Source organism: Coturnix japonica, chromosome 23 (genome assembly GCF_001577835.2).
Source record: "Coturnix japonica isolate 7356 chromosome 23, Coturnix japonica 2.1, whole genome shotgun sequence".
NCBI classification, from domain to species: domain Eukaryota; kingdom Metazoa; phylum Chordata; class Aves; order Galliformes; family Phasianidae; genus Coturnix; species Coturnix japonica.
The window spans coordinates 596746-623798 of NC_029538.1; the positions used below are offsets into that span (position 1 = coordinate 596746).

Here is a 27053-nt window from a genome sequence, read left to right on the forward strand (position 1 = left end):
TGGATGCCTGCACTGATTCCCTGAGCTGCTGAGCATCCCATAGTCACAGCCACCATCCAGGATTGGGAATACAAATGCAAGTGAGGAAATCAAGCAGTTATTATTTTGTCACCACCAGCCAAGCCCCGAGTCTCTTCCCTCGGACACTTGGACATACATTCAGATAAAACAATAATAAACAAAATAATCCTTAAGGATTATAATAGGGCCCACAAAGCACCACATGCATGTGCCTGCCATTGCAGGGCACAAGGCACAGGAGCTGGCCTGAGATCTGGCACTTGCAGCCGGGCCCCCTGCTCTCATTCACATGCGTTCCAGGGCATGTTATTTAATACTCTGCAGAGTTAAAAATAAATCTCCCCCCTGCCTCCAGCTCTCCCTGCCTGCCTCTTCAGCAGGAGGGTGATTTGTTTGTGTTCAGATGCATCCATTCACCACCATCTGGTGACAGGTCCTCCCCCGTCTCCACCATCCTCCTCCTCACCCCACCTGTCAGCCACAGCCTCAGTGGGGTCCCAATGCAGGGAAGGCTGCAGGCATGGGCTGCAGCAGCTTTGCCAACAGAGTCCTGGAGTGCAGCAGTGCCACAGTCCAGCTCCACTGGGCTGGTATGGACTGATCATACCTGCTGCTCCTGCTGGGAGGTGCAAGGAGCTGATCCTTACTGGATTTGAAGCTGGAGCTCTGCTCAGGGTGGAGGACCTGGTGCTTGAATCCTTCAGCCCAGCTCTGGAGCGATCATAGGTGATGGTTTCCTGCATCCCTGAAATAAGGACACAGCACCAGGACAGGAACCATTCCAGGTGATGGTGACAAAGCAGCGTCACATACCCACCCCACGTCCACTCTGCCTCCTTGGGAAGGGCAGCCACACTTCTGACCCTCCTTTAAAGCTTCTCCATCCATTCCAGCCTCAAGTGCATCATCCTCCAGCTTTTCCCTTCTTTCCACAGTGAGAAAAGGGACAAGAAACGCAGTCAGAGGAACTTCTTCCCATTCTACTGTGTGAACTGCAACAATTTTCCACCTCTTAAATACCTCCTTACGACTGCAGCAGAGGGACAGTCCTGGAAGGGGAGCATCTCAAGTTCATCATCCCACCTGATATGCAGCCCTCCTTCAGGACAGGACAGAGAGCCAGCGAGAGGTGAACAACACCCGACACAACCTGAGCTATGGCAGCAAAGGGGGAAAAAGGGGTGAAAAAGGACAAAATGTCTGTTGGCAAGAAACTGTGATGGACACGTTCAGAACAGAAACCTGTGGGGCACAGATATGACCATGGAATAGTGGGGATAAGCCAGAAGGGAAGGAGCTTAAATTGCTGGAAGGGATACTGTTTTCTCCTATACAAAATCTTGATGCCCACCGTGGTAGATGTACAACATGCACCCAACATGACAAGCTGCTGCATCCCAGTCAGCCTGGTCAGCAGGAGGGGACGTACAACCAGCCCAGCTCTGCACTGCTGAGTCCTGAACTCATTCCTTTTCCATTTATTTATAGCAGAAGGCTGGCTCTACTCAAACCAAGAAAATAGAATTCAGCAGTAGCCTGACAATTATTTCCAGTGTGGTCATTTTTATTGCCATGAATAAAAAATAAAGCTGCTCTTCTGAAGTTCAAGTCTACGTTTTCCCTGGGTTATATATGAGTGAGGGCTTTGATTTAGTATTGTACAGTAGAAAAGTAAAGCAGAACAATAAATTCCATCCACACAGTTCTTGTAAAAAGGTGTCTATTTCAGTTTGACCGTATAAAAACAACCAAGAGAAACCAGACAGGGAATATACAAACCACAAATGGAATTGAAACAAATTATACAGATTTCAAGTGATCTGGGTGAGGGTTTAGTAGCCCATTGTACAGCCAAATTCAAAACCAATTCAATCCTAAGTTTTCCTTCTTCCCCAAAAGGGGAAAAATCCCAAGCTGTACAGCAGGGCCAATGCAGACACTGCAGCCTGTGATGTCTCATCAAGCTGCTTCAATGTTTTCCCATTACCACGAGTGTGAAGGGGCTGGCACCAGTGAGAAGCAAGTCAATCCTACTTCTGTAAACCAGAGTCTTCAAGGGCACGAATCACAGCATCTTCTCAGCTTCACTGGATCTCCCCCATGTACAACCTCTTGTCACTGGATGCAGAGAGAACTGCGGGAGAGAGGGGAAGGGAGGAACACAAAAATGAGTCTGAAACCTCCAGTGATGACACACTGTGTGGATTTAGCTGCTGGCTGTAAGTTATCTATAAAGCCAGATCTCATTTGCTCCCCCAAAAAATGCTTCATGGGATTACCACTGACATCTCAGCACATGCTGCACGTTCTGGCTGCCATTCCCCTGCCCCAAGACAGACATAAAGGCACGTTGCCTGTAATGGCTGAGCATTAAAACACTAAAGAGAGACACATAAACATGCAGTTAATGCTCTCAAATATCCTGCAATGTTATTTTGCTTGCATGGAGCATTCAGGTTGTGAATCAGGCACGGCCACCGGGACCACGTGCCACTAGAGGGCAGAGGCTGGCTGGGAAAGCCTGGCCATGCTGCTGTCATCAGAACAGAGGCAAAATGCAGCTGCACTCAGCTGGAACAGCCCTAATGCAGAAGGGCTAAAAGGCTGTTGAGTGCATTCAGAGCACAAGTGTTAAGGTGACGACTACTCCATCAGAGCTCTGTTCTTGACCCTGGTAACAATTTCATTCAAGTCTATGAGAGATGTCTATGGGGGGGTGTGATGCATGAAACCTGCAGACCAAAGTCTGTCATTTTGCTCAGCGTGCTCTCCCATACAGATGTATAATATGGGATGGGTGGAGACAGTTACAAGATTAACGTTCCCAGATGTTAATAGGAATCAACTGCACAACTCGCATGCCATGACTGGCATGGATTTAATTTTTACTTTCAGATGAGTGATTGATTCACAAAGAGGAGCTCAGCAGAACACAATTGCAAACAATCTGCTCCAAAGCGGAGAGATGGCTCAGCTCTTCCAGCACAGTCTCTGATCTGAAGACAGAGCAATGAATAACCAAGGAACAAACCCATAACTCACTGCCTTGAATCCCCACCCCCAGGCTGCTGCAGACTGTCATGCTCAGCACCACTGAGCTCTTGGCTTCCCTTCGGGGTTGACTTATGTCAATTTTTGGCTGAAGCAATGTGATGACCTGGCTGATGGTGTGTTTCCATAGAAACAAACAGTGCCCTGTGGTCCCTCCTTGCGCCACAAACTGTGCTAAGAAAGCAACACCAAGTCTGGTCTCAGCTATGGCACTGTAACTGTGCTGAGAAAGCCACCAGGAGCATCTTCTGACCCACCACTGATACGCAGTGCCACATCTCGGCCTTGGAGCAAAACACTTCTGGGATGATGACAAAAAACTCTGCACAAAGAGCCTCATTTGTCCCCTGTAGATTTAGGGAAAATTAGAGACCCTGTACTGGAAACATGCCTCCAGGCTTCTCGAACTGTTATAATGTGGTCAGCAAATACATGGTTATACCAAACCCAAGTATCACAAAGTCTTTTTCCATGGCCCCTGGAAGCAGCAGTAGCTCACAGCTGCCTGCAGCTCATGGCCAGATCTCCACAGCACTGCTGGTGAGCCAGGCCCACAAGCAGAGCCTCACTGCTCTACCCAGGGCTTGGCTCCAGGCTGCGGTGGACTTCTTTCCCCCAGTTCTTAGATACTTGGGATCTGGGCCACCAACACTATTAGTGCTGTTTTATGGAAGACCAGCATACAGCCAGCTCTGAATCTATTTCCCCAGCTGACTTGATCTGGGGAGGACTTACTAATAGGTTCCTCTGGATGGAAAGCCAGTTCATTCACTGACCCCGCGTGGCCCGGCAGCTTGTACAAAATCCTCCTGGATGTGGTGTCCCACACATAGACAAACCTACAAGACAGTCATTATGAGAGCAAGCATTTGTAAAGGGAGAGTAGCCACCTCCCACACCAACGGCTGCTTCCTGTAACGGTTCACCACCCAGGCTGTAATAACCACAGATGTTAGCATGGATAAACAAGGAGCCTGTCAGGAGCAAAATGCTGCACTGCTGAATTAAAAGGAGCAAAGGTCTGAGTAGGTAGGAGCTGACATGCCAGCTCTGTGTTAAAAGCTTCTCTGCTGTCTCAGCACTGCAGCACTGAGATTGATGAGGCCACGGAGACCCTCAGCACAACAGCAACACAGTGGGCTTAGAGACACATGGAGCATCACAACAGCTCTTCCTCTTGCAAATACCTCCCTGAAAGCACCACGGGGGCTCTCAGTTCAGGCTGGCAGGCAAGCAGTGAGGAAGAGTCTGGGTGTTCCCCCCCAGTCCCTGCTATAGCACAATCCCTCCCAGACAACAACCTTTATGTATGGATTTCTTCCTGCAACACCATTAAAGTCATCACTCACTTGGCAGCATTTATTAGGGGGCCGATCAGATTGCATCCAGCCCTTTGATTAATCTCCTGCGGGTCGCTGTGCTGCACCGCTGCAGGTCCTGCCCGCGTGTCTCACCTTGGCTGAAGGACAGAACTGACGGCACCGCATGAACAGTGGGTCAGAAATAAACTGCTGGCACCAGGCAGTGCTCAGACTACCCTTATGGTCTCCAAATGGGGGAGTAAAGGCACCTTTTGTGCTGCAGAACACAGCCTGTCCCTACCACGTCCCTGCTGTCCCCCATGGGTGTCACTACACTAGTTCCACTGGGGAACAAAGCGATGCTCTGACCCTGGGTATGGAGGAAACCACAACCAGGCAAAACAATGCTGCATCCCACCTGCACGGCTTCCCTCCCAAACTTAACATGGAATGTCATTTGTTACAAGGTTCACAGCTCTTCAAAACAAATGTCAGTGGGTTGGGAAAGCTGCCAGTTCTGCATTACGCTCCTACTGCCTTCTTGTTTTGCTCTTTAGATAAGTGAGTGGCATCTGAAATCAAATCTGTCAGGGGCAGGAAAGGAAAATGGCAGAGCAGTAATTGGTGGGGTTCAGTGTGGAGAGCAGCGCTGCCACATGTGCTCTAGAGACATCAATGCGGCTGCTCACAGGGGATGCTGCAGAGGGTGAGGGTACAAAGGACAGCAGGCAAGAGAACACATGTAAAAGCAACCTACAGTTACAGCCCTCCAAGGAAGGCCACTGCAAATGCCACTATGCATCAATACACCTCAGCTGTGTGAACTGAAACGTGCTCGGGATCAATGGTCCTTTCACAGCCCTGCATGTAACCAGCTCTGAATAACAAAGTGGGACCACTCCAGGTTTATGCAATGCCACCAGCACTGAGTGCCACCACTCCAACTGCTCTTCCCCTTTGTCAATGCTTTGCACAGCTCGTGAAGACCAACATTTGCTTTTACAATTAGGCCCCTCTTAGTTGAAACAGAAATTAACTTCTTTTCTGGCCCCAAAAAGCACTGAATCCTTCATGACCCTTGTTGGTTAAACAGAGAGGACACTGAATACCAACACAGACTTTTCTAGAGGCTGGCATTATTCCTAATCTTATTTTCTTAAAGGATGTGAAAAGGGAAAAAAAATGGAGCATCCCACTTGAGTCATAAATATCATTTAAAGCAGCATTTTTTCAAGCACAACAATTATCCAGCAGGTAAGAATCATATCAGGCACTTTCAGTACAGAATTCTGCTGTAATGTTTTTACTTTGGTATGGTAAAGCAGCAAAGCATGAAGCAGCTGATTTTACAATGACCCTCCTGAAAGGCTCACAGTGAAAAAAATAATCAGCTAATTGTCACACACACTCCACATAATGCAGAGCAACAGAGTAACCATTACCTTTTATGCAGACAAAAGAAACTTCTAATCTTGCTTTACTTTCCCAGCAGATGCTCCTTCTCATAATAATAATAATAATAATAATAATAATAATAATAATAATAATAATAATAATAATAATAATAATAATAATAATAATAAAACAAACTTAAAAACTCAGAGATAGCAGAAAGATCTGAGTGGCCTTATCTAAACCCACCCCAGGACCTGGCTGCGTGCTCTTCATCAAGAATTCCACAGCAACGTTGCTGTCAGACTACAGAGCTACATCAGCATCTGCAGAAATAACCTAATGGCCTAATATTTCAAGCCCCACTTCACCGTGTCAGGCTGCCCACACTGGGACCAGCCATGAAGGAACAGGTATTCATCACCTCATGCACTGCTGCTGCAGCCCAGTGGGACTGGAAAGAAGGGTCATGTCTCAGCTGCCAGCTGTGACAGCTGGCCCCACTATATCTGCACAGTATGAGCTAAAGCTCTCCCTGTCGTCTATCAGAAGCTCATTAATTTGCTGATTACTGCTGTTCCATGCCTTGGACTCCGGCCTGCAGGAATTCCTGTCTCCATGTCACTGAGAGTGCACCTGGATCTGCTCCAGCAGGTTGGTATCCTTCGTGGCGACCTTCAGTGTCTGGCAGGGACCCTCTGCTGCCCTCCTCCCTCTGCCCAGTTTACCCTTTGGTTATCCAGTCTACAGAAGCTCTCATTTAAATAAGTCAGATATGTGCTAATTTAGTCAGAACTTAATTTCCTCACACCTGTTAATTAAGTAAGGATCACAAACGATCCTCGAAACGCCACTGGTGCTCCCTGCTAGCTTTGACTGATTCTGGTGGTCATTATCAGCACAAAATGCAGCACTCTGCAGCAATCTGCCAGAATCTTTGCCTTTGGAGAAGTCTCACAAGAATCTGCTGCTATGACTGCAAGAGACCTCGCATGCTGCCAGCTACGCTCCCGTCATCTGCTTGTCCATCTGTTGGATGCAGTGACTGAACACAAGCAGAAATGGAGCTCTCTAGAAGGTTTCTGACAACAGTAATAAGGATTTTACAACCATATAGTGCTCCTCCGCTGATGCAAAGGCAATATGAACACATCTCTGCTACCATTGCTGCAGACAATGCTCACAGATTACCACAGGGGGTTGTTTGGGTCTTCACACCTCCATGCACAACTCTGGCTCTTCATATTCATTTTAGAGACTATCCAGGCTCATTTCAGCAGTGATTGCAAAAATGGTTTGGCATTGACAGTAACAGAGAAACACGGTGATAACTCACCTGTCAGCAGATCCCCCTGCTATCTTACTCCCATCTGGAGACCAGGAGCACCTCAGAAGATTCTAAGACAAAACAAAACAATAGGCACAGTTCCATTTCCGAAGAAGATTTAGCTTTTCCCTTCCAGTTCAAGTAAAATCACTATGAGACTTTAAGTATCAAGAGCACTACTTTAATGATCCCTCTTCAAAAGATTCTCATCAAGTAATTAAAGATTTTGTTTTATTGTTGGAAACATCCAGTGCCTTGTTATTTTATACAACATGTGTAGAAAATACTTCATTTACAGCTAATTATAGCCAAAGTGAACAAAGAAATTTTGTTACTACAGCTTTAATTGGAATCTCACTTTGTGCGTTAATGTTTCTTCGAGTCCTTATTAAAGTCTCACTGGTTAAAACTTTAACTTCCCTGTAAACTGTTCTTTAAGTTCATGTGGCAACGCTGTATAAATGAGTGTTTAGGTCTGTAATACACTCACCTTTTCAAAATTATGCACATTCCCCTGGAAGATCTTCACACATCTCTCTTTTGGGGCAAACGGTCGCACATCCCAGATGCGAACTGCAACAGAGCACACAGTAATTAGCAGGAGATACCAGAACTACAGGGGCAAGGTCAGCTGCTAATGATCAAAGATCTGGTTGCATTCCTTGTTCTTTTCATGCCCGTTTCCTTAGCTAAAGGATACCAACAGCCTCCCGCTGCAGGAAGCTGTGATATGAAAGGTAAAATGCAGTAATTTATAATTACATTAAGACCACTCCCAACAGGAGGGGAAAATTCCAAAACAACTACTACACAAATGAGCTACTGTCTCCTCACATGAGCATTTGCTTTATTCTAATACACTTCATGATCATACTTCTAATCAGATCAGCTTCACTGAGCACCCATACGCAGGAGATGAGCAGTCTGGAAACAGCACTGTCATTCCCTGCTGCAGGGAAGCAGCTGAACCACTCTGACAAAAGCCAGACCAAGATTATGTTCAACTGCCTGTGCAAATAACTTGTGCCACAGCCCATGTCCTCATTGCCCTTTGGGAGACGTGACAAACCTTTCTGATACAGCTGCTCCTTCTCTACAAAGGATGTAACTGTCACGGTTCAAACAAAGAGAACTGAAGGTTTCTCTGCAGACCCTGCCTGCATTCCGCCCACCTGACTCTCCTATTTTAGCACATTGACCAATTTCAGCTGCTCCTTCTGAAATACCACACACAGCTCTTCAAAGGCAGAGGCTGACAGTTGTCTGCACAGCTGTGCTGTCACATTTGGCAGGACATACCTGTGTTATCCATTGCGTTAGAGAGCAGGTAAGAACCTTCTGAACTCAAACTGAGGCCTGTCACTGAGTCTGCATGTCCTCTCATCGTGTACGTGAGCTTGTTCTGGCGAAGGTCCCACACCTTTCAGACAGCAGAGACAAAATTGTGGCTTAGAATGGACAGACAAGACTATTAGCAATGCTCTTTCCAATTTCATGCAAGTACTGATCAGCCATCTGATGAATAACTTTCCACTTGCAGTTGGGTAAGGTCTGAATGGCTAAAATATAAGGCTATAAAGTTATGTGTTGTCCTCTAAAGGGCAAATTTTCCCCCCCATTTCTTACCTAACGTGTCCAACCACATCAGCAGAAAATAGTTAAATTTCAGCAGCTGATGTACGCAGGATTTCCTTTCAATCTGGCCTAGCTCCCTCAGCTCCCAAATTCCACTGACCCATGGCACAGAGGAGCAGTTATCCAGTCTTCAAAATTTCATGCTGTTCTTTCTCTATGAGTTACTGCCATTCAAAGGGCAATTAGAAGTGAAATCATTTCAGTGCTACGCTTAGTGGTGGCCCTCTGACAAGTATGTGCTCCCCATGCCTAGGTAAGACTGGAGACTGAGGCCAAAAAGACAGCAAGGCTGACTGAACTGTGAAGCTATCTGGAGAATCTCAGCTACCAAGTGAATGAACACTGAGCGTGCTCTTAAATAAGAACTTTCCACAGTAGCAGGTGACAAAGTAAGTTATTGAAGCAAGGGTCAGAGAACATGGATGTGTCACCAAATTTTCTTTAGCGTACAACATATATGGCTCTAGAGCCTCTGTGAGGGGCACCAGCTGCCAGAAGAGCTTGCATACCATATCAGTGGCAGTGTGTGACGCTAAGATGCATGGCCAGTCACATGGCAGACAGCCCTGGAACAACTATCTCAGAGTTTTCTGGCCTTAGATCAAGACACTGTGGGTCAGTGCAGTTCTCGTGACAGTAAAATTAACCACATTTGTCCTTGACCAAGGCATTTTGCGTGCTGCTAAAGCAAATTTTGATGGGATGGAAAAGGTGAAGGTGGTTGGAAAGAAGCACAAGGACACAAGCATCATACCTTAATATCGTTGTCAATGCCCCCAGATATGATCTGATCACTGGTGTCATTAAAGGTTACAGCCAAGACTTGGTAAGTATTCTGAAATGTCTGGACAGCAGCTTTTTTCCTGATATCCCACAGCTGAAAAGACATTGTGTTGTAAAACTTACATATAGGAAGTTGCACACGTGCTTTCAAAGAATCATAGAATGGCCTGGGTTGCAAAGGCCCACAATGCTCATCTAGTTCCAAGCCCCTGCTATGTGCAGGGTTACCAACCACCAGACAAGGCTGCCCAGAGCCACATCCAGCCTGGCCTTGAATGCCTGCAGGGATGGGGCATCCACAGCCTCCTTGGGCAACTTGTTCCAATCAGGAATTCCCAGATTTTAAAGAAAAATATGAGGGAACAAGGCAATTGAATAAAAGATTTCAGTAACTAATCTCCTTATACTGACCTTCACTGTCCCATCATCACTGCCCGTACAGACAAGCTGAGGTCCTCGCCTTGCTGGGTAGCAGGAATTCACGAACGAGGTATGGCCCTTCAGCCTCTTTACTCTCTCTCCAGTCTCACTGTCCCACACAGCCACAGTCTTGTCTGTGGATGCTGAGAAGAGCATGCTGTGGAGAAGAATCACTGTGAGATTCTCAATGTCAGAAGCTTTTCTCCCACCCTATTTTCTTACTCTCCAGACTTGATGTCAAAGCTTGAAATATTGTCAGCGCGCCACTGAATCAGACATTCATTCTGGTTGAAAAGATCATGTCCTGTAACTTGTCACCTGAAAACTGACATCCTTCTTGCTACAGCCACCTTTCTTGATACAGCTGCTGAGGGAAACTAAATTGTTTTGACTGGAGGAAAGGTGGCTGGCAGGATATCTCACTGCTCTCTACAACTGCCCAGATCCTTTCCCACACGTCACCCTTCCAGCCACTCTCCCTGAGCCTATACCACTGCATGGGGTTGTTGTGATCCAAGTGCAGTACCCAGCACTTAGCTTTGTTGAACGTCACATAACTGGACTCAGACCATCAACTCAGCCTACCCAGATCTATCTGCAACACTCCGGCCCAACTTGGTGTCACCTGCTGGTTTCATGGTGGTGCAGATCTGATGAAGATCTGATAAAGATATTAAATGAAATTGGCCCCAGTACTATTAAGAACTATGCCCAACATGCAAAGACAACTGTGATCTTTCACAGCAGGCTGATTGGCAGCAGAACAAATACAGAGGAGGTGCTTTCACCAAACCCCATTTCTATATAAAATTACAGATAGGATTTCTGACTCTTCAGACACAGTCTGTGATGGGAAGAGAGAAAGAAAAGTCTAGCAACCTCCTGGTACAGATGCATGCGTGTTTTCTTTCCCTTGTTAAGCAACTACAGTTCCTACATCATCAACATGAGCACTCAGATTTCTGAAGACTGAAGCCAAAGGTATTTATATGTCACAAGTGGCTCCAGAGCCAATGCTCAGCTCCTAATCTGGAACAGTAGAAGTGTTTGTTGCAAGGGCTGCTGGCTGGGCTGGGGCAATGAAGAGGTGCTGTGCAGGGCTCTGGCCAGCAGAAAACATCTTCCCTTAGAAACAGTGGGGAATGGGCAGGAATTTACCAGCGTACCCCTTACCTGCCATCCGTGTTATAGTGCAGCTCCATGACCGCCCCGCTGTGTCCCTTCAGGGTGGCGTAGTTATCACAGTCCCCATAGACATTCCATAGCACTAGAGAAACAGCACAGAGGAAAGTGGACAATATAATACATCTAATTCAGGCTGAGAGATCCACAGCCCGGAGAAGGCTGTAGGGGGGTGTGATAGCTGCCTTTCAGTATCTAAAGGGAAGCTATGAGGGGAGGTGTGATAGCAGCCTAAAGGGAAGCTATGAGAAAGAAGGGACAGATGTTCCAGCAGGATCTGCTGTGACTGCACAAAGGAAAGTGGTTTCAAACCAAAAGATGGGAGGTTTTAATGGGATATAAGACAATGATTTTTAAATTAGGGGTGGTGAAGCCTGGCCTGCTACTCACGGATCAGCCTGTCAAAGCCAGCAGACGCCAAGGTGTTTCCTCCAGGGTGGAACTTGCAGCAATACACCTCTCCCTCGTGCCCCGACAGCAACATGATGGGCGCCTGCAGCGAGGAGCAGCGCGGGGGACCCTGCGGGAGAACAAGGGGAGGTGAGGGGGATCCGGAGCAGGGGCACAAGGAGAATCACAGAATGACCCGGGTTGGAAGGGACCTCAAGGATCATGTAGTTCCAACCCCCCTGCCTAGCAGGGCCACCAAACATACACCTTTACTAGATCAGGTTGCCCAGGAGACCCCATAGATCCCCATAGAGACCCCATAGACCCCCCATAGATCAGGTTGCCCATGGCCCCGTCCAACCTGGCCTTGAACACCTCCAAGGACGGGGCATCCACAACCTCCCTGTGCAGCCTGTTCCAGGGCCTAACCACTCTCCTAGTGAAGAACTTCCCCCTAACATCCAACCTAAATCTTCCCTCTTTTAACTTAAAACCATTTCCCCGTGTCCTGCTATTATCAGCCCTTTCCAAGAGTTTACTCCCCTCCTGGGTGTAAGTTCCCTTCAGGTATTGAAAGGCTGCAATGAGGTCACCCCGCAACCTTCTCTTCTCCAGGCTGAACAAACCCAACTCCCTCAGCCTGTCCTCATAGTGGAGGTGCTCCAGCCCCCTGATCATTTTCCTGTTCCTCCTCTGGACCCTTTCCAAAATCTCCATGTCTTTCTTGTACTGAGGGCTCCACACCTGGACACGGTACAACAGATGGGGCCTCACAAGAGCCGAGTAGAGAGGGACAAAAGAGAAGGTCCCCTCCGTTCCCGTCCCCCCTCACAGGCCTCACCGACTGCACCAAAGCACCGGCCGGGGGCTGCCCGCCGCCTCCGCCCCCTCCTCCAGCCGCAGGTGGGTCATGGCGAGGCCGCTTGGCCGCCGAGGGCACGAGCGGGAGATCGGGACCCGGAGCGGGGCCGGGTGCAGCGCCGGGAGCGGGGCCGGGGCCGGGAGCTGGAGCTGGACCCGGTGCGGGGCCTGGCACGGGGCCGCCCGGCGCCTTTCGCTTCTGCTGCTCGATCATCGCCACGGGCCGCGCGCGCCCGCCTGCCCCCCCATTGGCCAACAGCGCGGCCTTCTGCAGAGCTGATTGGACGAGCGCTTCCAGATGTCCCACCCTCCTCTCTTCTTCCTTCCGTCGCATAGAGATGACGTATAAACCGCGCTTGATCGCGGCGCGCTCCTCACACGGATTGGCCGGGCTGAGGCCGGAGAGGTCAAGGGGTGGGCACTAGATAACATGAGTCACTTCGATTGGCTGCGCTTGTCTCCCGCCAGTATCGCGCGCGTTGATTGGCGGGCTGAAGACTCCCCTCAGGTGAGGGCGGTGCGGAGGAGGCCTAATGGCGGCTGTGAGCGTAGAGTGAAGCGAGTTAGAGATGTTTTGTAGCGGGTCCGTCTGATCTCCATATGGTTTTCTTCCTTTAAGGCATCTTTAGGTCTCATGCTGTAGTTGGAGGCGGCTGGCAGATGTCGTAGGCCCCGCAGCGCGTCACCCCCCGGCGCTGAGGCGATGGAGCCGCTGCCTGAGCTGTACGCCATCTTCCAGGGCGAGGTGTGTGCACTGTGTGTATATCACATATATATGTATATATATGTATGTATATATGGCACCGTGTGTATATCGGCCTCTATAGGATGCCTGTCTGCAGAGCACAGCAGCAGCTGGCCCCATATGATATAGTTATATTGGCTCCAACCTGCTGAGGTGCCCGGAGTTGTAGCAAATCACACGAATAATCTGGATGTTGTGTGTGTTCTATAGTGAGAATAAATGTTTAAAGGCTTTCGATTAAATGCTGTGTTGGTTTTCTTCACAGGTGGCTGCTGTGACGGAATATGGGGCGTTTATTAAAATCCCGGGCTGCAGGAAGCAAGGTTTGTTGCTGTGGTTTCATTTGGACTTGGTTACATGTTGGTGTTGAACAGTGAAGCAGGAAACTTAAAGGTAGTTTAGAGAAACAAGTAAAGGAAACTTAAAGGTAACAAGTAAAAGAAACAAGGGGCCTAGGAGAGCAGGGAGGTTGCAGATAAGGAGTGAGACCTCACAGACGACCAGAAGAGGAGTTGCATTCCCCCTGATAAGAACAAGAGGGGGTCTGTATGCTAAAGAGCTATTGAATATGGATCAGAATTCCTAGAACTACTGACTATGTATTAGAAGTTTAAGAAATCATTGAATATGTATCAGAATTCTGAGAAATCATTGACTATGTATTAAATGTACCTATATCTGTGTCACGATTTTACAAGTCGGTGTGCAAGTTTGGTGGAGCTATCCCCCTTGCACCCGGTGCTGCGCAATGCTGGAATAAACATACCTGCTTTATAACCCATCTCTGGATTATAGAGTTTGATTCCGCAAGTCAGTGTGACCAAGCCAAGCAAACAGCTTTGGGGTTAAGCATGTAGGAAAAGTTGGTTCTTGTAATTAAGGAGCCAGTTGATGCTCCTTAAATTTAGGTGCTATGATTGCATGTGAGACACAGAGGTCTGTTTAGATGTGGCTTTTTCCTAAGTGTGGTATATTTAAATATAGACATAATATATCCAAAAGTGACTAGTTACTTCTGTGCCAGTTCTAATAGTGGATTTGGACAGAAGTGTGTCTGCTGTAGAGAATTTCCTTTGAGGTGCAGAGCCTAAGTGGTATATCTGTACTTCTCCTTCTTCATACACATGTATTACTGTGCTAATCATAGGATCACTCAGGTTGGAAAAGACCTAAAAGACCATCCAGTCCAACCATTCACCTTTTCCAATAGCTCCTACTAACCCATGTCCCTCAACACAACATCCAGTCGTTCATTGAACACCCCCAGGGTCAGTAACTCCACCACCTCCCTGGGTATATTACCACCCATACACAAGAGTAGTAATAGTAAAAAGGATGAGCTGAAGGTCAAAAAGATAAATAGTGTTTATTTTGTAGTATTATTTCTTCATAGTTCACAATTTTCCCCTCTTTCTATCTTTCAAAATTCTGATCAGGCCTCGTTCATAGGACTCACATGTCCTCCTGCCGCATTGATAAACCCTCAGAGATCGTGGATGTGGGAGACAAAGTGTGGGTGAAGCTCATTGGAAAAGAGGTAATGTTAATTCTTGGTTCCTTTTGTGCTGTGTATAATTATATTGTAATATAGTATCCATTATAACAGTGACCTTTGAAATTCTGTGTGCAGGGGCTGCGTGCTCATTAATTTGTTAGGGGTGTGATGTGTTGATTTTGGCCAGCTTCTGCCTGCTTTCCAATGTGACTTTGGGCACTGACCTGTGACTCAAAATAAAGCAGTTCAGGAGAAGGATCTTCATTAAAGCTTTTGATTGAAAAGCATCGAGATCCTACTCTTTCCTTGCACGCCCATTCTCACCATGCATTGTCAGGGGCTGTAAGGAAAAGGCCTGTATGACTTAATTTTTTAGGATGCAGATTTGCTAAACTACTGATCTGGGGGATCTCCCTTGTGGGTGATGTATGAGAATTATAGCAGAGCTTTCAGTTCTTCCCTGGTGCAGGTTTGGTCCTGTAGATTCTCTGTTAATCTGAAAGGACTTGTAATGATCTTGTCTTTATTCTGGGTCGGCTACATAAGAAGCTGTTCTGTCTGTTGGAATGTTCTACACTGAAAATGCAACTACAGTGTAATAGAACAGAATCACTTTGATTTGGTATTCTTTATAGTGCTCTGCTCTGCTTGCAATTTCATTCTTTCCCTGTAGGTCTCCGGATGGATTATATTAATTAACATCCTGACTTTTACTCTTCTTGTTCCGTTTATTTCTCTTCCAGATGAAAGATGACAAACTCAAACTGTCCCTTTCCATGAAGGTTGTTAACCAAGGCACAGGGAAAGATCTTGATCCAAACAATGTTTCCCTTGAGTAGGTAAATCTACCGAGTAGAGTATAACAGGTCATGCAGGTTGCTGCTGCCTGCTTTTCCCTGCCTTTCTTTCCTAGCCTTCCTGCCATAATTATCCTCAAGGCCCTCCTTCCTACAGAGGGTGAGGGAAGCTCTTCCTGAGCTGCTTAACAGTGCATTGGCTGGTTGGAGGGCTGACTGAAGGTGCTTCCTTGGTCGTGCTGCTTAGAGGCTGTCAGGAATTTCTCTCTAGCAGTGAATTGCAGCCCTCTGCACCCTGGTAGCATTTTGGTTCTTGTATTTAGTGATAGTTGTGCTGGGAAACTTGTTCATCCAAGGTGGGCATAGACTCACTTGATAAGATCTTACCACTTATACATGATAAGAAACCAAATCTTGACTGCTTTAATGTTTCTGAGGTTCCTTGTCTACATTTTCCTGTGACGCATCCAGTGTGAAAATAAGTTTTATTTGACCTGCAAGACCAGTGTGTGTGTTCAACTGGGTCAAATGGATGTTACTGTAAAGGTCTTAGTTGCAGCTTATAGCATTTGCCTACTTTGTGTAGAGGCTGTTCAGTTGATCTTAAGATAGAAGGTAACACTAGCATGCTCTTAATGATGTGGTTTATTCTAATGTATAGATGGCCATTCTTTGATTTAACCTAATTGTGCTTTTAAGAATTGTTTGGAGGGGAGGGGGAAATTTAGCTTGACTGTAAGTATAAAGGATTGAGCTTGAGAGTGGACTGAAAGTAGAACTTTTCTTCTCTTTCCAGTCAGGATGAGAGGAAAAAGCGTTCCTTTAGAGACTACACCAGTCAGAAGATCACACTTGAAGCTGTCTTGAACACTGTGTGCAAGAAATGTGGCTGCAAAGGTGCGCCTTTGTGGGGTTGTTCTGTTCTTTTGACTCAGCCTTGTTCTAACCAGACAGTGACCTATGGGTGGAATCGTAGTGAAGTTTGTCTTACTGTGTTTTGTTTTGGAAAGATTTGATTTTGTTTTGAGGAGAGCAGCGTTTTCCATCAGTCATTGTGCAAAGTGAAGACTTAAATACCTTCCTTTTGGAAGGTGTGTTTCTTATAATCGTATCCCTGAGCTTTCTTTTGAGTATGGATTCTCTTCTTTCTACATTTTTGTTTTGTCTTTATAACCAAGACTTCATTCCAGTTTTGCACTGTATGAAATGAATGCATGTCTTCACCAGACCATTTAATGAGGGTAAGAAAGGTCAGTGGAAATGGCTTCACTGATTAGTTGCTGGAAACACAGTGTAAGTTCTCCAGCAGCCGTCTTAGAGCTCCAAGTAAGCATTCTTGCCTAAGGCTTCTGTATTTTGCTTAGTGCAGCAATGTGGAGTACTCCTACAGTACTTCTCTTATGTGGTACTTCTACAGTAGCTTTGCAAGTGCTGAGGTGCAAGGTAATTCTTTGTATGTTGAGTTTTTGCTGCAATCAATTTCTTGTCTTACATTGTTTGACCATAGAGGAGGTGGTTAGGCTGGAGTTGATGTTATTTTGGAGAAGGTTGATAAAGACAGATATAATGTCAGCTATTAAACACCACTATGGTTCTGTGCAGCAGTATAAAATACCATTCTAAAGAAACCCCCGAACCTACCCAGATCCTGTATTTTTCCACTCACCCATCAGATATCCATCCCTTCCATGTATACTTTTTCATGCTTGAGTCCTTGCCCTTATTTCCCTGTTCGTCGAGAGTGTCTTAGCTTTGCTTTGACTAGTCTTTCCAAAATGAAGTATTTTGCATTTATTCTCATCTTTTTTTAAATCAGGGCATGCTAAAGGAGTACAAAGCCCTGGACAAAAAAAATGTCCATTCGAGATGTTTGTATTGTGGCTGCTATTAAAAAAGGTTGTTGGCACTTCGGCTGTATGAAGTGCATACAGAATAGAAGTGTGTGAGGATGGAAAGGGACTGTTCCTTCAAACATTCTTTTGCAGGTCATTTTGCCAAGGAGTGTTTCATGCAGCCTGGAGGGACCAAATACAGCCTCATTCCAGAAGAGGAAGAAGAAGAGGTGACAGCAGCAGAATGTGAAAGACGCAGAAAGAGCAGCTTGTCTGATGATTCTTCAAGGAAAAGGAAAAAGGTATGAGGTACCTTACTGTGAGTTGGGAAAAGTGAGCCACACAAGATGGTTCTGTTGAGCTACATCTGTGATTTACTACGGCATGTGATTGAGTGGCCAGTGATGGACTGAGGAAGTAGCTCAGTTGCATGCAGGCAGCCTCTTCTGCAGACTCTGCAGCAAGTCTTATACTATCTCCTTTTATTCTTGTAAACTGTCCCTAAGATGTGTTATAACACTTAGCTCTCAAAAGAGGTTCCTTACAGTGAGAAAGGCATCTCTTTCTTGTTGTGAAGCTCAATAGAACTTACTTAGGTTTCCTGAATTTCCACATTTCTTGCCAGTAGCACTCTTTTGTCTTCTCTCTTGCTGCTCTTATCCAATCACCTTTCTTTATCTGAAGCAAATGCCTGCTGCTGCCTTGCCAGCTTGTGTGATGTGAACTCGCTGTATCTGCACACACCAGGGTAAAATAAGAGACTCTATTTGCACAGGAAGCGTACATTTCCAGGCTATAAAGCTAGAAATTTTCAGGGGTAAGAGAACTTTTATGTTCTTGTATCTTAACCTTGGGATGGTAGAACTCTGGATTCAGAGCATACTGGTTTAATTAAGAGAAGAAAAACGTAGAGGAGACTTGAATCTAAAACAGGAGTGCTTGCTGGTCTGTCTCATTATACAGAAGTGAGACCTTGAGACTTGAGAAGTGAGATTTTGAGGCTTTAAGTAAACGTTTTGTTAGCTGCATTCACAACACGAATCTCCATCACTCTTCCAAAGCCTTTTCCTTTTTTTTTTTTCTTTTTTTTTTTTCCTTCCACAGCCTTACAGCCATTCTGTTTTCCTGGAGAGGGGCAACAGACAGGGAAGACAGAGGGATTTCCCATGTTTAGAAGCAGATCAGGCTGAAGAAAAGGAAAACTTTAGGCAGAGGTAGTGAGATGTGCTTTGCTTCCCATAGGCTCTCATTCAAGAATGTGTTGGGCTTGTCTGTGGTGTGTTATTATGCTGCAGAGTAGAATATATGTGTTCTTTTCTATTCTGGTCTTGGAAACACTCGACTGAACTGACTTGTTGATCCCAGCCTAACTGTGACTGTTTCAGTCTTGCAGTTTGTGTCTTGCTGTGGTGAGAGCAGGCTGCTGGCAAAAACTCAGCAGAGCTTGCTTCTCCTACCTGGAGTTCTTCTCCCTCTAAAGCAACCACGATTAACTGGTAGTGGCTCCCTTTTTATTACAGTGTAGCTGTTATTTCAATTCTATTGGGAAAACCTGTACTGGGAGGTACACAAATAGTGCTTTATCACACTGGTGCCTATCCGAGGGGGTATGGGCTCCCTGTGTTGCCTTGCCCTGCTGGGACTGCAGGGTATGTGGGTCACTGTTGTGAATTGGTTACTTTTTGTTGTTGTTTTTTAGTCTGGTTTAACGGCCTTTCTTTAAATGCTGTTTGTTTCTTTGATCTTCTCCCTTTTTAAGAAGAACAAAAGTTTTCAGATGTTTTCCAGCGCTGGAAAATAAAACTTTTGAGCTTTCCAGAGGCAGGATGTGGGATCCTTGAAATGAATAGCTCCCTTGTTGTCTTAGGTGCCTGCTGTGATCTTGTCTGGGAGCCACCATGTGCTTCTCTGCTTGCCTGGAGCCCTGAGAGGATCTATACAGAATAGCTCAATCTACCTAGTTAGAATTAATTTGCAAACCCCATCCCATCTGATGTTTGTTACATAGGTGTAGAAATATATTTTTAGTGAGTAGAGAGGTGCTTTGGTAGATAGGAAACTGCTGTTTATTGTCATAGTAGTAGCACTAATGCAGCAGGTTGTTCATTATCAGCACTTTCTGTGACCCTGATCTGATACTCCCTTGTAGTCCCTGAGTGCTCTTCCCTCCCTCCAGACACTCCTTAAAGGGATGCTCTTGGGACCTCCCTCCCTGCTTTGTCTGCATGCCATCCCCAATGTTACTGTATGGCTGGATCCTTCCTGTTTGGAGATATATGATTTGTTGCTGTTGTCCTGGTTTGTGAGAGTCCTGGAGAGAAAAAAATACGGTGTTTTTTGTACTACTGAAATCTCTTTCATACCACAATGTAGATAAACACAAAGTTCTTCAGTTCTCTGCTCTTTTCCTGCCTGAATTGTGTGACATTTACAGAGAGGAGCTCTCTGCACCAGAACATCAACTTCTGGAATGACAGCAGGTTCAAGACTTTCTCCTTACAGATCACTGTGTTAGTACTACACACCTCCTGTTATCAGTGAGAAAACTGACTGGTGGCAGAAGCTCGTCTAGTTAGTGCTGTCACTGTGCTGTGGAAGTACCAGAGAGCATCTGAGGAGCCTTGACAGTTGTGCAGGCTGTTGCTGTGTCCCTTTCACTTTTAGTCTGTGGGTCACAGGATGAGGGAGCTCCTATGGGAACACGACATTGTGCCTATGCTGAGCTTGCATAGGAGGGAGGTTCACTGAGAAAAAACAAACCTTTCTGATTCTTCTCTCTTGGCCCTCTGAGAAAAGAACTGCTGTTTCAGCACTATGAGGAATATCTTTTAATTTGAACTTTACAAAAATGACCTGTCCTCTGCTGTGGTTTCGCAATGGGCACTGGAATTGTATGGTAAATGTGATCTGTGATTGCTTTTCTGCAATCCTTGTCGCTTTTTCTCCCCGTGCTGTAAACGATTACCATGAAATATTCCTGTTGTCTTTCACTTAAAACCACACCTCATTAATTGTTGTTTGTTCAGTGACCTGTAACTCATCAAGCTCATCAGTTCTTGCCTGTTGCTAATACTTGTTTTCCTAATTCTTAAATGGCAATAGCTTGGGGCACCGCAGAATCTGGTCCACTCTCTTTTCATGTATGCATCTTATAGCATCTTTATCTATGCTTTTCTGTCTTTTGCTGTATTTAATAAATGGCCATAGCCTAGTCTCTTCTCATTGGATAAATTCAAACTGGTCCTTAAACTAGAGATAAAATATATCTCTTGGATTTACATAAGGAATCTTGTTTAATATTAAACTGAGAGATTAATTTCTTTTATATATTTTTAACAAAAACTTAGCAGGAATATCAGCACCTTGCTGGAGATGCAGGAGGACAGACAGCTGGAAATCCTTTTTCCTTTATCACCAGGACAGACATAAAGGTTCTAAACAACACCATGGCTACAAAGTGCTGGTGAAAAATTCTTTAAACTTCTTTGAGAGTTGTGGAGACTCCCCTCTTATCTGCAAATCAAATACTTGTAGAAGGAATGAGCTGTGATAACATTCTTAGAATGTAGCCCCAAGCAATCTGTCTTACAAAGAACAGGAAAAGGCCTGGAGTAGTGTGGTCCCCTTTAATAGCACCAGCTCCTTCAATAGGAAGGCAATAGGAAAGCCAGGGCTATCAGGCTGTAGCTTAGATGTATGCCATTCCTCAGCACAGTCATTGTGTTTGAGGGATTTTGAAGCAAGTTTGTTCCATTTTAGTAGAACTGTAATAGATGTAATGAATACTGCATATGAAGAACTGTAATGGTCTTTGTACTTGTAAAGATGCTCAGAGAGGACCAACATTTGGAATTTGGGCATAATTCTCTCACAATGCTTACACAAGCACAGTGTTCTCAGGTGTGCCTGAGAACAGAGCTGAGCTCAACTTCATCCACCAGCAGCAATCCCTTCTGGAGACCTGTCTCTATCTCTAGGCCTGGGGGAGGTTTTGCTGCTGTTGTTAAAGGCAGAGTATGGGCGTTTACTTTGGCACTGACATATAAACCAGAGGAAGGCTGTGCAGTGCAGGTAGCTCCTGGTGAGCAGGGCAAGTCCAGCATCCAGTGGGGCATGGGAAGGCAGCTGAGTGCTGCTCATTCCGTACCAGGATGCTGGCACTTAAAGTCAGGTCTGTGGTCTAGTGTCTTTTCCTTTGTTACTATGATTGGTGTACCTCTTCCTGTAATCCTGAGGGGACAGATGTGACATTCTGTCTTATCTTCAGCCTTTGCATGCTGAGTCAGCTTCCCAGTCTCTGGAATGAAGCTGTTAAGGTATTCTCCAGTTTTCTCACCACATGCACAGACTGGAAAATCTTGAGAAAATTCTCCACCCTACATCCTTTTTCCTAGAAGATTTGACTGTTAACAGTCTTCAGAAGAAGACGGTAGTGATTTGCTTCTACCCTTGCCACGTGAGTCTTTGTAGTTAAGTTGGTATTGTCAGAATTATCGTGGTGCTGTTGTGGAGCTGCAGAAACTGATACCTGCTAAAAGGCTGCTAGGTGTGCAGTCTGTTTCTCTGAATCCTCCCTGGGGTGTGAGAGGACTCTGATATTCAGCTCTCAGCTGTGCCTTGTCTTTGCTATGTGGTCTCCCTAAATTAATTGCTGTGTTTCATGTTTAATAAGCTACTAGCTTTTTTTCTTTGTCCTTAACTGAGAGTGTCTGTCTGGTGCTATGGCACGTTATCCATGCTGAACTGTGATTTGTAGATGGGTTGCTCATGTCCCCACTCTTAGGGGAGAATGTGTTATTAAATGAAACGTGCTCACCCCTCAGTTTGTCTTCCTGTGTGCTGGTGTATTCATATGGAGACCATGCTTGCCTGGAAGTGACTGAACGTAATTGAAGGAATGTCTCGTAGGGAGGAGGGGGAGAACTCAGCCTTCTCTGTGCTCTTTGCATTGAGGCACCTTTTTCCCCAAGCAGTCTGAAGACATCTTGCCCTTTATAGCATGAGGTGAGGCACTGGAGGGCTGCCAGCAGCTGGGTGCAATGCCCTGTTAAAGCATACCTCCATGTTGCATGGTCTTGGCTTAACATCCTCCCTGTCACAGTGAGCTGCCAGAGGACCTTCAAGCCAACAGCAGAAGCAGAGTCAGGATGGAAGAGTCAGCAATTACAGGGGAATTTCCCCCCATCTTTGCCTCATTTATTATTTTTCTGTTTTTAGCAGTTGTTTCTCACATGATTACTGGTTTCTTCATTTGCAGTCTTGTGGGTGAATAGACACATTGACTTTCTCAGGCTTCCTTCTGTGAAGCAAGTTTCCTTTAGGTGGATATTTTCCAGTTTTTTTTAGCTGGGAAGGCTGTTTTTGCCTGGGTGGGGTGGGTGTGTAGCCAGCCCCAGGCAGTGCTGCAGGCATCCCAGAGTGACTCAGGACAGGCCCACAGTGTCAGTGCTGGATTCAGACCTTCAGCACCCAGTTCTGATCCCAGCTTTGTTGGAGCAGGTAGAAATACTTGCCCACGTGAGTCATTCTGATTTTGTGCAGGTATCACTTGTATTTCCATGGCTGATGCTGCTGTTCCCTTCTCCTGTTCGTGCATTCTTTTCCTCTTCCTTGGCTTAACTGTTCTTCTGGATTGGCTGTGGATGCACAGAGCAGCCAGCCAAGAGAGGAGACCTTCCAGAAAACTTGTTCTGCCTGTAGCCCTGTGTCTTGCACAACTGTGCCTTTGGGCTTGCTGCTTTTTTTTGAGTTTCCTCATGAAAAGTTTCCTCATGGCACAATCAGCCCTGCCAAGGCAGGGCTGTGATTTACAGCAGGCCTCTTCCAGTAAAACTCTGCTGCAAGCCCAAGGGTGACCTTGAGGTCATTGGGAACGCTTGGCATTGAAAATAAGCAGAGCTGCTACTTTGGGGTCTCCAGGCTTCACATGTTATGCTTCCTTGCATAGTGGAATGTAAAACACGTTTTATATGGCAAGCATTGAATACGTTGTGTCTGGGACTGTCAGTAGCAGTGCCCATCTCTGGCAGCGGCTCTTTCCTTATGCCCCACTTGGAGGCTGTTCAGTTCCACTCCAGCTGTGTTTCTGCAAACCCCTATGTTAGTTTGGTGCTTTCAGAAGGAGCCATTCTAGGGCCCAAAACTGCATGGGGAGGGCAGTGCTTTTGAACTGTGGCAGGATGACAAGTCTAAATAAGATGCATGTGGGGAAAGGAGCTGGACTACAGATGGGGGGAAAAAGCCTCATCTAGTACAACCAGCACTTGGTCTTGCCTGCATAACTGTATAATGGAATAGGTGCTGGTTTTCAGCAAGTTTGGGAAAGTCTGTGCCAGGTCTTACATATGCAGGTCCAGAGCAGTTAGCACACATATTGTCCAGGAATGTGTAGCTCACTTCAAGCAAAAACACCAGTTATAGGGCTTAGAGCAGCAAGCTTTGCTTGCTGGGCTGCATTCCTCACTGCTGTTGTCTAAGCCTATCACAGCCATTTGCAGTGGCATGGGTGGACTTGCTGGCCCATCTCTGTTTTGTGCAACTCCATTTTGCTTCTTCTTACGTCCTTTTTATGCCCTTGAACTGCAATGAAAATTCACGATATGCATCTGCATATAGAGGTCTCTTTCTTAGTGTTGATAGGCCTGTGGAAAAAGGAGTGAGTGCTTGTTGCTGGATGGAATCCTTTCTGGACTTGGATGGAGGTCTGGGACCACCATTAGCAGTCTCAGCATGTTTAGCAATATACTTCATCTTGAACCTGCTCACCTGCATGGACATTTAAGTTATTACCCAGAATCATGGTGTTGCTATCCTGCTCCCTTCTGGTTCTGAGGCTTTACACCCTGCAGGTGGTGGCCCAGCTGCTGTTCTGGGTTGCAGGGCACAGCTGGGCTGGTTCTGGCCTTCACGTGCTGTGTGCACAGCCAGATGTATATCCTTCCCCTCAGCCCTGCTGTCTAATTAAGTAGATACAAATTGCCATCCCTGTGCCATTAAGTAGTCTTTGTCTGCCTTGAGGTTCTTGGTCTGATGTAACTTTGGGAGGAGGTGTATTGCAGTAATGATTTCAGAGTAATCTGTGCTAATAAGTTACTGCTCAGTGCCTTGGAAATCAGTTCCTCTTATGAAGTTCCTTGCAGGACTTACTGAGCACCAGCATATGAATGTTAGGTTCTTCTTGAACACTGTGTAGCTTTTGCTTTGTAGCCTCCCAGAAATGCAGGCCTGGGGACTCAGTGATGCCCCTAACCTCTGCCTGTGGTGGGGAGATGAGATTGTGCAAAGAGAGTTATTGCCAAAGGGCACTTTCCTCATCCCATCTCCCCTGTGGGGAGAGCCAAGGGAAACTTCACATCTGAAAAACATTTTGGGCCTTGGGGTGTGGGAGGGGGCGGTGTGGGATCCTCCCCAGCACAGCCATTCTAAGGGCTGTGGTGTGCTGGGAGGTGAGAGCCCCTGCAGGACTGTCCCATCCCTCTATCCATGGTTCTCAGTTAATGGTTGGGGTGGTTGAGGTTACCAAGCTATTCCTCTGGATTTTGGCTATGCTTGGCCTTTGCAGTGAGGAGAAGGGTGTGTTACTGTTAGAGCTCCAATGCATTAGCATTCTTTTCCTGGCAGCTTGTGGGCTGATGATGATGTGAGGAAGTGGGGATAGCACTCACTTCCAGCTGGCTGTTTCAGAAACCCATTTCATTGGCAAAAGTTTTCCTCCTGCCAACCCATATACAAAGGAATAGCCTTAAATAAACGGAGTAATCTCTCTGTGATGTGACTACCAGTATTCAGGCTTGGATTTCCATTTCGATATCCACCTCTGCCCTGCCAGCTGTCAGATGGTGCCTGCTACAGCTATGGGCTGGCATGGGTGGCAAAGTCCATGCAGCTGGGGCAAAGCTTGTGTGCATCATCTTGTTGGGACAGGCTCGATTATCTCACAACTTTTCAGGCTCTCATGACAGCAAATGGCTCAGTGCCCTGGTGAACACAAGTGACGGTTTTCCCATGTGCAAAGCTTTGTTTTGCTTCTTTCTATAGGAGAAGAAGAAAAAGAAGAAGCACAAGAGTAAGCAGTCCTCTGAATCTGACTCGGACAGCTCTGACTCGGACAGTGATGGGGCTCAGCCAGCCAGCAAGAGGGCCAAGCATTCGGGGAAGAGCAGCAAGGCTCAGAAAAAGAAGAAAAAGAAGCATAAGAAGAAGACCAAAGAGTGACAGCAGGAAGAGAAGGGCACTGCTGTTGTGAATCCCTGGAATGTGCTGCTGGGAGCAAGCAGGAGCAAGTCGTTGTGCTCCTCACAGTGAGTCGAGGAGTTTCCTTCTTCCAAAAGTAACGCTCAGCCTGTGTTGTTAAAGTTGTTGACTTTGCTCTAAGTTTTCCTCTGTTACCTTAGGCATGGGCTGCCATTTTCTCCCACCGAGGCCATTGGGTGTGCCTGCCAGCATAGTCTAATTAATTACACCCATCCATCAGCCCTTCTATGTCCTGTAGCCTCCTGTTGGGCTGGGTAAGCTGCCACCACCCTGCAGGATTCCCGGTCAGCTGTCAGCCCTGAGCTGTGACATCAGTCCTGGATGTGGTTGCCTGTAAAAGGTGGAGCTGTGTGTCCCTGTGCCCCAGCCTGCCTGCACACGTGCTCTGTTGGATGGCTGCAGCTGCAATGACTGAGCACAGCCCTGGTGCACAACAGCTCCAAGGAAGGGCATTGCTATCTGTACCCTCACCCTGCTCCTTTCCCAATGCAAGGCGCTGCCTGGAAGGGCTGGGTTTGTGAGTTGGCTTTGGCACACAAAACCCTCCCCCTGCCACGTTCATTTTTTGTCTGTAAACATTGAAAGTGGCAGAGTAAGAAGCAAAGTGGTGAGTGGTGATATTTTAAGTAAACATTAACTGTGGTGTATTTGCTGCCTTTGTGAAGGATGGAAAATAAATCTCTCAAATCTCCAGGTGTACTTTGTACTGTTCTCTTTCCTTTGTGTGCTCCACGCTTTCATCTTGAGCAGTGGATAAAAGAGCCCTTGGCCTGCAAGTTGAGCACTGCCTGCTTGGGAGGAGATGGAGTGTGTTATGGAGTTTTGATAACCAGGCAGGGGAGAAGCCTTGTGCCAGAGCCTACAGGGCTTTCCTGGGCTGAGGATGCCATCCCCACATGAAGACTGGTGTGGCTCGCTGTGCCTTTTGGTGATGGCCTGTAGTAGTGACTGCACTGTGAGCCTGGAGCTGAAGGTCAGGGAGGTTTTGTTGAAGTGGAGCTGTTTCCAGTGCTGATTCCCAAATCTCAGCCTGGCACAGCAGGGCTGGAGCTTGGCACAGCACTTCAGCTCCTGAACTCCTTCAAGTCCCCGTGGCCCAGCCTGACTTTGGGCTGGTCCCATTCCAGCCCAGGACCTGTCTTGCTCTTGACCTTGACTCCTCAGCCCCTCTGTGGCCAGGCACGTCACATCGCCTGACGCTTTGGCAGGCATCACCCGTCTGGATTAGTGCTGGGGAAGGATCACTTTGGTTGGCATGACGTGTGCTCGTATCCTGAATGATTTATCGCAGAGCTGCCGTTGGAGTGAACTAATATCCCCTCCTAAAACAGACTGTGTGTCCACCTGGCTCTGCAGCGCTGATGCAATGGGTGGCAGAGACCCTGAGTGCAGCAGGGCTGCAGGACCTAGATTGGACCTAGCAGGGCAGCCTAGATTGAGCTCATCAGTCCTGTCAGTGGGAAATGGCTGATGCTGGGTTTTTCCCACATGTTACTGTGTATGGGTGCCCTGTGGGAAGAGAACACGTGCTGTGCAGTGGATAAAGGGGATGGTGATCACCCTTGGGT

The 27053-nt window shown here is 46.6% G+C and overlaps 2 protein-coding genes across 2 annotated transcripts; one reads left to right on the forward strand and one right to left on the reverse strand.

Moving 5' to 3' along the window:
* Positions 1 to 1567: 1567 nt before the first annotated feature.
* SNRNP40 (small nuclear ribonucleoprotein U5 subunit 40) lies at positions 1568 to 12630 on the reverse strand. Its single transcript, XM_015883710.2, has 10 exons — positions 12344 to 12630; positions 11503 to 11632; positions 11104 to 11197; positions 9922 to 10087; positions 9482 to 9604; positions 8392 to 8512; positions 7583 to 7665; positions 7102 to 7163; positions 3808 to 3911; positions 1568 to 2155 (listed from the first exon to the last, which is right to left on the reverse strand). Exons 1-10 carry the CDS (start codon positions 12575 to 12577, stop codon positions 2106 to 2108), a joined length of 1167 nt encoding a protein of 388 aa, XP_015739196.1. The 5' UTR covers positions 12578 to 12630; the 3' UTR covers positions 1568 to 2105.
* Positions 12631 to 12871: 241 nt separating this feature from the next.
* Positions 12872 to 26181, forward strand: ZCCHC17 (zinc finger CCHC-type containing 17). Its single transcript, XM_015883714.2, has 7 exons — positions 12872 to 13108; positions 13374 to 13431; positions 14545 to 14645; positions 15347 to 15438; positions 16197 to 16297; positions 17386 to 17534; positions 25270 to 26181. The coding sequence occupies exons 1-7, from the start codon at positions 13067 to 13069 to the stop codon at positions 25444 to 25446; spliced, it is 720 nt and encodes a 239-aa protein (XP_015739200.1). The 5' UTR covers positions 12872 to 13066; the 3' UTR covers positions 25447 to 26181.
* The last annotated feature ends 872 nt before the right edge of the window (positions 26182 to 27053 follow it).